The sequence below is a fragment of the Myotis brandtii genome, unplaced genomic scaffold (assembly GCF_000412655.1).
Source record: "Myotis brandtii unplaced genomic scaffold, ASM41265v1 scaffold185, whole genome shotgun sequence".
Classification (NCBI taxonomy): domain Eukaryota; kingdom Metazoa; phylum Chordata; class Mammalia; order Chiroptera; family Vespertilionidae; genus Myotis; species Myotis brandtii.
Window position 1 is genome coordinate 3,987,328 of NW_005356870.1, and position 9,307 is coordinate 3,996,634.

Here is a 9,307-nt window from a genome sequence, read left to right on the forward strand (position 1 = left end):
TTAAAGATTACATTTATTACTATTTTATTTTCCCTCCTTCTTTGTTTCTTTTTGTTCTCCTTTCAGGGTCAGGCTGGCAACTGCAAAAGAAAATAGGGTTGCTCTTTTTTTTTTTTTAATATATTTTATTGATTTTTTTACAGAGAGGAAGGGAGAGGGATAGAGAGTTAGAAACATCGATGAGAGAGAAACATTGATCAGCTGCCTCCTGCACACTCCCTACTGGGGATGTGCCCGCAACCAAGGTACATGCCCTTGACCGGACTCGAAACTGGGACCCTTGAGTCCGCAGGCTGACGCTCTATCCACTGAGCCAAACCGGTTAGGGCAGGGTTGCTCTTTCTTGAAGAGTTTTCTTCTGATATTTGCTGTACATCAGAACTGACTAGGAACATAATCATATTCATTAATTCCTATATTCCTACTCAGTTTCATTCTTATATTCACTAGCTTGGTCCTTTTCATTTCGTTCCACAGTTGCTAGTGCCATTTGATACCAAGTGGGGCAGACTGACTGTTGATATCTTTATCCCAGGGTAGTGTTTATCACATAATGGCAATATGCAATAAACTAAACTTTGAGGATAGGGGGGTAGGCAATACCCAGTTCACTTTGTCTATTAATGTTAATAGCTGTTTTATTGATTCTTACCTCTTTGGTTTTCCAAAAGAATATGGGTATAGCTTTCTTCAAAGTAGTTGTGATAAAATGGTTTATTTCTCATCCAAATAATTTATATAATTAATAAAGTGTCTTTTATAAAAAGTGGTGAGCACCATGCTGATCTCTATAGTTTATTATTTTGGATCCTGGATGTCCAGTATTTTAGATCCAGTTGATATTCATAAGATGCTTTTAATTTGCCATTAATTGGGTATTATATTTTTAAAATAATTAGTAGAATTTAAGAAAGTATATATGAGCTTTTCTTTTGTTAATATATTCAAATTGTGTCACTGTTACAGGCATTAGTCAATAATCCCAAAATTGAAGTAATAGATGGGAAGTATGCCTTCAAGCCCAAGTACAACTTAAAAGATAAGAAGGCTCTGCTTAGGCTCTTAGATAAGCATGACCAGCGAGGCTTAGGAGGAATTCTTCTAGAAGACATAGAGGAAGGACTGCCCAATTCCCAGAAAGCTGTCAAGGTAACTTCTCTTTTCTTTCTATGCCTTAATATGATTTGAATTAATAATGTCATTTTGGTTTTAAAAAATAGCAAGAATTTTTTTTTTGCCAAAGTAAAAATACATTTATTAAGTTGATATTTATTATACCCCACACTATAGGCATTTAAGATATTAATGGTTCATTTGGGGTTTAGAATTGTTTATTTAGCAGATAAGGAAACAGCTTTAATATTTCCATCTGTGAGATGAGTTGTATGATGATTTTTTTGGCATAACACGCATTTTGAATTTTATTGCACTTTTTCCACGACCATTGAATCCTGCTGGGCTCTGTGTCCAGGGCTCTGTGTCCAGGGCTCTGTGTCCAGGGCTCTGTGTCCAGAGCTCTGTGGCCTGGAAGGGCGGAGCTATGCAGTGAGCAGTTCACATGGAGGGACTGCCCGAGGAGAGCAGCGACCAATGACCTAGTCGCAATGGTTGCAAAAACCCCTTCAGGACTGAACCCTATCCGTGGTTGCTGTCAGCCATCGGTCCTTGACTGTCCCTGGGTCACAGGCAGGAAGCATGGCTGGCGGCTGCAGCTCATGTCCACAATCTGAAGGTGAAACAGTGGATCCTACAAGCCTAGCAGCACAATGTCAGGTCTTTGAACCCCTTCTCCGCACCGCCTCAATCAGGAAGGATGCTTCCCTCAATCAGGGAGACTCGAGAAGGGAGCACTTTTTGTCAGAAGCAGGCGAGTACCACTGTCGGAGTCTGGGAACGTCTCTGGAGGCTGCTGCAGGGATTCCCAGAGAACCTGCTAGAAAACGCTAGAGATCGATGCAAGGGCCAGCCCAGATCGGGGTCCCCTGGATGAGCCCACTGGTGGTATGATGATTAAATAAAAACACGAACACCTAATATGTTACATAGTAGGTAACCTTGAGAAAAATGAAAATAAGAACACAACAACACAAAATCTATGGAACACACCAAAAGCAGTCCTAAGAGGGAAATTCACAGCAATATAGACCAACCTCTAGAAGCAAGAAAAATTTCAAATATGCCATCTAAACTTACACCTAAAGGAGCTAGAGAAAGAACAATAAACAGAGCCCTAAGTAAGTAGACAAAAGGATATATAATGAAGATCAGAGTGGAAATAAATGAAATAGAGTCTTGAAAAATACAATGAAATCAATAAAACCAAGATCTGGTTCTTTGAAAAGATAAACAAGATGGACAAACCTATAACCAGACTCATGAAGGAAAAAAGATAGAGGCAGGTTTTTTTCCTTTCTTTTTTCTTTTTAAATTTATTTTAAAAAGGATGGGGGCGAGAGAAAAAAAAAACATTGATGTGATAGAAACATCGATCAGTTGCCTTTCATACACACCCCGACGGGGGATCCAACCTGCAACCTAGGTATGTGCCCTCGATCAAGTATCAAACCTATAACTTGTTGGTGTATGGGACGATGCTCCAACCACCTAAGCCATGCAGCCATGGCAAAAGATGCAAATCATGTGTTCATTAACTTACTGGGGGAATTCTCTCACAATGTACATCAAACCATTAGGTTGTACACTTTATTTTTATTTATTTATGCAAGAATTTTTAAATTTTTATTTTTATCTTCGCCTGAGAATATCAGAGAGAGAGAGAAAGAGAGAGAGAGAGAGAGAGAGAGAAGCATTGATGTGAGAGAGAGACATTGATCTGTTGCCTCCCATATGAATCCTGACCAGGCGTTGGACTACAATCATTTGGTGTACAGGACAACACTCCAACCAACTGAGCCACCTGACTGGGGCTAAATTTTTATTTTTAAAGCTTCCATCATATATACTTGGAGTTGTGGTAGGACAGTTGAAAATTTGAAATTTGTATTTGTATTTGTGCTACAGAGCACAGCCATTTTTGTGTACCTGTGACAGCTCCCTTTTGTGGTGGTGGTGTGTGTGATTTTTTTTTTTTTAATATATTTTTATTGATTTCAGAGAGGAAGGGAGAGGGAGAGAGAGAAACATCAATGATGAGAGAGAATCATTGATTGGCTGTCTCCTGCACGCCTCACACTGGGGATCGAGTCCGCAACCCAGGCATGTGCCCTTGGCTGGAATCGAACCCGAGACCTTTCAGTCCGCAGGCCGATGCTCTACTCACTGAGCCAAACCGGCTAGGGCTGTGTGTGTGATTTTTTGACTCTTCAGAATGTTTCTGGAAAGTTTTGCCCTGGCTGGGTGGTTCAGTTGGTTACAACATTGTCCCATACACCAAAAGGTGGCAGGTTCCATTCTAGGTCAGGCGCAATACGGGAGGCAACTGATGTATGTTTCTCTTGCATTGATGTCTCTGTCTCAGAAATCAATAAAAACATATGCTTGGGTGAGAATTTAAAAGAAAGTCATACAGGTTACATTTCCGGTTTAAATTTGGAACTCACATGGAAAGGCTGCTAGTCTCTATTCTTCACAGTTACTGATGATCGATGCTAACCTGTAACCAGGTTCATTATTTTTGTTACCTCTTGGAAAAATATTACTCCTTTCTCTCCTCTACCTCTTGGTAATTCAGTTACTTGTTATCCCACAAGTTTCTGAGGCTCTGTTTATATATTTTTTTTCAACCTGTTTTTTGTTTGTTCTATTGATCTATTGTTAAGTCCACTAACTTTTCTTTACTTCCAATTTGTTAAGCCCAATTTGTGAATTTTTTATTTTAGATAATGTATTTTTCATTTCTACACTCTTCATTCTTTATGGTTTCTTTTTTGAAATTTCATTCTTTATAAGCAGATTTCCCATTACCCTTTTCAGTATAATTTCTTATATAGTTGCTTTAAAATCCTCTTCAAATTTCATCTTGGAGCTGGTCTGCACTGACTCTTTGTCTCTTGAATTTCCTGTTTCTTCATATATCTAATAAATTTCTGTTAGATAATGTTTTGTTTACTGAACATTGTGAGCCATTGGTATAAAGACCCAGGATTCTGTTTTACTCCTCCAAAGAATGTTTTTATTTGTTTTGTTTTTAAGTGGTCAGGTATCTTGGCTAGACTGCACTCTAAACTTTGTCTTTTCTACAGTGGGTGGCATATGATCTGTTTTGTTCTTTTAGCACTTTTACTTTTTTGAAAAAATTTCCAGAGTTTATAGTAAACTCTATAAACTGGATTGGTCCCTTAGGAGCTACTTGACCATTGCTAGAAGCCCAACCCTTTTAAGATTTTTAACTTAAAAAGTTTACTGGTGCCGAAACCGGTTTGGCTCAGTGGATGGAGCCGGCCTGCGGACTATAGGGTCCTGGGTTCGATTCCAGTCAAGGGCATGTACCTTGGTTGCAGGCACATCCCCAGTGGGGGTTGTTCAGGAGGCGGCTGATCGATGTTTCTCTCTCATCGATGTTTCTAACTCTCTATCTCTCTCCCTTCCTCTCTGTAAAAAATCAATAAAATATATTTTAAAAAAAAAGTTTACTGGTAAGCTTAACCTGCAGAAATGCTGCAAATAAAATGTGACCAAAGGGTATAAATTATGTACTTTATAGATGTTAAAAACATAGAACTACTGAATTCTAGCTTAACGGGTGAGAGTGCTAGGTATGTTTCCTGCTGTTTGTTTTTTCCTCCCATTTTTCATAGGGACCAGCATTATTACTATGCAGTAGGCTTTTCATTACATTCTTAAGTAGAACAGTGGCATCAACTGGTAATTGCTTATTCTATTTTAAACAATTTTGTGTTGTAAAGTTACTTTGACACCTTATCTTTAGTGGCTGTGTTCCCTAAGGATTAGAGCTTAAGGGGTCATGAAAAGCACAGCCTATTTTATTTTTAGGAGGGATTATTTCTAAATTGTTTGAACCCAGAATGTTTATTCTGTTCTTACTACCTGGGTGCAATGGAGTCTGCTTTATTATTTACAAAAATATTTTAAGCCATGTTATGAATAATTTACATAAAAATAAAGGGATGGTGAAAAACAGATTTATTCAACATTTTAATAAGGATTTAGCATAACAAGCCTCTGTACCAAGTATATATTGGCAAACATCAGAAAGATGCAAGAATATTATTATATGTCTTTTTAGCAAAGTGAGATGGCAAAGATTCTTACCACACAGTATTGTATGATTAAGTCCTTCCTGTTGAATAACTAACTGGATAAAAATACTTTATTTCCTTTATGTCTTTAGAAATATGTTGTTCACATTGATTTGTAAGCTTGAGATTATTCATCTGTGGTGGTGTCATCTAAGCACTTCCAGTTTGAGACCATTTCTGTGATGCATTTTACTGTCATTAGAGTCTAAAGCAGCGGTCGCCAACCTTTCAGAACTCATGGACCACTGGTTGGCAACCACTGGTCTAAAGTGCTGCTCTCAGGCTTTTTCATTCTTTTTCTCACTCATTAATAATAGTGAAACATCTCTCAGTTTTCTTGTCATTACTCTGAGTAGTAGAAAATAAACTCTGAATTGTCAGTTGCGCTCAAGAAAGGTGAAAGACAACGAAGTCTCCTTAGTCTTTTATATTTTCTTGTTGGATGATGCAGTAATTTGGGCAATAAGAAAACTGAAATGTGGCTATTTCACTATAGCATTACAATTCTAGGTGATTTGATCATTCTTCCATTTTCTTATTTTAGCTTTTAAAACATACTTGGAAATAATTGAGGTTGTAATGATGAGTAAGTAGCAAAATATTTTAAGGTAGAAGGAAAAGTAAAAACACTAAAATAACCTACCATTTTTCTTAGATTAATAAAAAGGTCCCGTGGACCAAATTGTAATTGCCACACATACTGAATTTTATTCGGTTTCTTTTAAAATAGGTATTTTTTTCTGTACTTTGGAAGACCTCTAAGAATAAAGGTCTTGAAATAGCAACCCTTAATTATAGTCAGAACTGCTCAAGAAACTCAAGAACTGAAATTGATTTACTGAGGGTTAAAAGAAATGGGAGTCCTTTGTTGTAAAAAAAAAAAAAAAAAAAGGAAGAAAGAAAAATAATAGGGTGTTGGTAAAGTAATTTGGAGTTAACTGAAAAATTTTTCTTTATCTTTAAGGCTTTAGGGGACCAGATATTATTTGTAAATCGTCCTGATAAGAAGAAAATACTTTTCTTCAATGATAAAAGCTGTCAGTTTTCTGTGGACGAAGGTAAGCCTTTCTGTAATAATACTTTCTTTAGTTTGCAAGTATGTTACAAATTTAAGGTGACAAAATTTATAATATAATACAATTATAACTCAAATTTTATACTACTGCTTTTATTTATTTATTTTTTTTAGCATTGTCATCTCTTAGAACAGAGCTAATAACTCCTAACATTGATTCTCAGAACACAGTTTGTAATTTGAAAGAGTTTAGGTTAATTGTAGCACTTGCAATCATAGTATAGCAGCTTGTCTATATAGCATGGTGGCTATATTTTATGATTTCTTATGCTTATAGTTCAGTTGTACCAAAAAAGGAGTTTATTTCTTGATGATTTTATTTTTATAAATATTACTTCATATCTTGATATGAAAACTTTATGCAGGTTGGGAAAAAGTTGTGGGTGACTGATACTCTCTTAAGTAACTTGCTCTTTTGATGATCACATTAGATAAGGAGGGAGATTACTTTTTTCTTTTCTTTTTGATGGGAACTAGAGGTTTGTTTTTCTGAAGCATTGGGATGAACAGATAATTCTGTCCATGCTGTAGTGCAAACACACTTAGGATGGGATCAGATCAGTGGGATTTTTGCCTTCACTGACAAATACATCAGTATTATTTTTAAAAACCTTGTAAAATCTTAAGCAACTTTTAGAAAGCATACTATTTTATATAAAATTATAGCTTTGTGAAAGTATCACAATATTCAGGACTCTGAAAATTTTTAAGTTTCTTCATTTTATAGTAATTTTTCTTTGTTAAATTATTTAGAATAAATTATAGTTTTAACATAAATGAAAAAATAGATAAAACAAAAGTTACATGAAATATCACTACCCAGTGTATCATTATTAAGATTTTTCACATCCCCTAAGGGGGACCAATCTCGCAACCCAGGCATGTGCCCTTGACTGGAATCGAACCTGGGACCCTTCAGTCCTCAGGCTGAGGCTCTATCTACTGAGCCAAACCGGCCAGGGCTTAATTTATTCTTAATGATATATACATGTGATAAAGACACTAAACAAAAATAGCAAGTGATTGAGAAGGTATTCTAGTTTTCCATTGCTGTGTAACAATTCACCCCAAATGTAGTGGGTTAAAACAACAACTTATTAATAATTATCTTCATTCCATGTTTGGGCTCAACTGAGAGCAATTCTTACTTGGCATCTCTAAATATTTGTGTTTGCAGTCAAATGGCAGCTGGTGCTGAAGGCTCAGCTGTACACGATGTCTGATGGCTGGCAGTTGACTGCTTGGCTGAGAGCTTGGTTGGGCTTTTCCATTTGACTCAGGCTTCTCACAGAAGGTTGGCTGGTTTCTGAGAGGGAGTGTCCCTAGAGTGAGCATTCTTAGAGACTAGATTACTGTTTATTATATAAGGATACAACTCAGGAACAGCCAGATGGGAGGGATGCATTGGGAATAATACGTGGGAAGGGGCAAGGATCTTTCATGGTCTCTTGGAGCAGCGGTCGCCAACCTTTCGGACCTCACGAACCACCAGTGGTCCACGGACCACCCATTGACGACTGCTGTCTTGGAGCACGCCATTTTCCCTCATCTTTATTTGTTCACCAGCAGCTCCAACATGTAGCTATTGATTTCCTATTATATGCCTCATTTATCTTGCTAAATGTAGAGGATTTTGGATGTTAGAAACATCCAGACCTGTAGAGACTTTTTATAAGAATTTATTTGAGCCAAAGAGAAGATAACACCTGGAAGTAAGATCTCAATAGACTGAGAGAAAATTCTTCTAAGAAATGACAGTTTGTAGCAGCTTTTATGCATTGGAACTAAGGAAGGTTATACATGAAGGAAGGAGAAAGCAAGGTGGGGGTTGGATTACAGGATAGTTAACAAGATGGTGTGTTTTCATCAGGGTGGTCACACTTAGAAGGAAGGGTCTGATAAGAGGCCTTTCAAAGGTAGGTATGTTAGCCTGGATGCACAGGAACATGGACAGGGCCTGCTTAAGACAAAAGATAAAACTTTTACTGAAGAAGTTATATGATTGCCCACCATGACCTGCCCAGTTAGGAATTTATGATCAATTACCCTGTGAAGTTACTTTTTATAAAACTGTTTTTGTGGTGTTTTTTTGGTCCACAATGTGCTGGCTACAAATAGACTATACAGTAGTGATGCATTGGCAACTTATCCTATATAATAAAGGCCTAAAATGCAAATCGACCGAAGGGCAGAATGACAGTTTACTATGACGCACACTGACCACATGGGGGCAGATGCTCAACGCAGGAGCTGCCCCCTGGTGGTCAGTGCGCTCTCTGCTCCAGCTAGAAGCCGGGCTCACGGCAGCATTAAGGACCAGTGAGCAGGTGGGCAGTAAGGAGTGAGGTCCCGGACTGTGAGAGGGTGCAGGCCAGGCTGAGGGACCACCCCTCCCCCCACCGTGCACGAATTTCGTGCACCGGACCTCTAGTATGTCATAATTGGTATTTTCCTTAAGTGATAAAAAATTCTTTTTAAAGATCTGAGAAATACAAAGTGCAGCTTTGCTTTACAAAGCTTAATTATAATATACTAGAGGCCCGGTGCACAAAAATTTGTGCGCTCGGGAGTAGGGTCCCTCAGCCCGGCCTGTGCCCTCTCGCAGTCTGGGACCCCTCAGGGGATGTCCACCTGCTGGCTTAGGCCCGCTCCCCGGGGGGATTGGGCCTAAGATGGCAATCAGACATCCCTCTTGCAGCCCGGCAGCCCTCAGGGGATGTCCACTTGCCAGCGGGGAGCAGGCCTAAACTGCAGTCGGACATCCTTAGCACTGCTGAGGAGGCAGGAGAGGCTCCCACCACCACTGCTGTACTGGCAGCCATCAGCCTGGCTTGTGGCTGAGCAGAGCTCCTCCCATGTGAGAGCGCCCTGACCACCAGAGGGCAGCTCCTGCATTGAGCATCTGCCCCTGGTGGTCAGTGTGTGTCATAGTGACCAGTCATTCCCAGTCCTTCTGCTGTTAGGGTCAGTTTGCATATTACCCTTTTACTATATAGGATAGAGGCCTGGTGCA

At 38.8% G+C, this 9,307-nt stretch overlaps 1 protein-coding gene across 10 annotated transcripts in view; it reads left to right on the forward strand.

The window, feature by feature from the left end:
- Positions 1 to 9,307, forward strand: part of GTF2E2 (general transcription factor IIE, polypeptide 2, beta 34kDa) — a 94,835-nt gene that overhangs the window by 31,069 nt on the left and 54,459 nt on the right. For all 10 annotated transcript variants that reach the window (XR_001361654.1, XM_014537877.1, XM_014537876.1 and 7 more), the window contains 2 exons: positions 967 to 1,149; positions 6,184 to 6,277. Coding sequence is in view for 9 of the 10 variants with exons in the window: in XM_014537877.1 (XP_014393363.1) it covers positions 967 to 1,149; positions 6,184 to 6,277 (277 nt within the window). In the remaining variant the exon portion in view is untranslated. The remainder of the gene's footprint in view (positions 1 to 966; positions 1,150 to 6,183; positions 6,278 to 9,307) is intronic.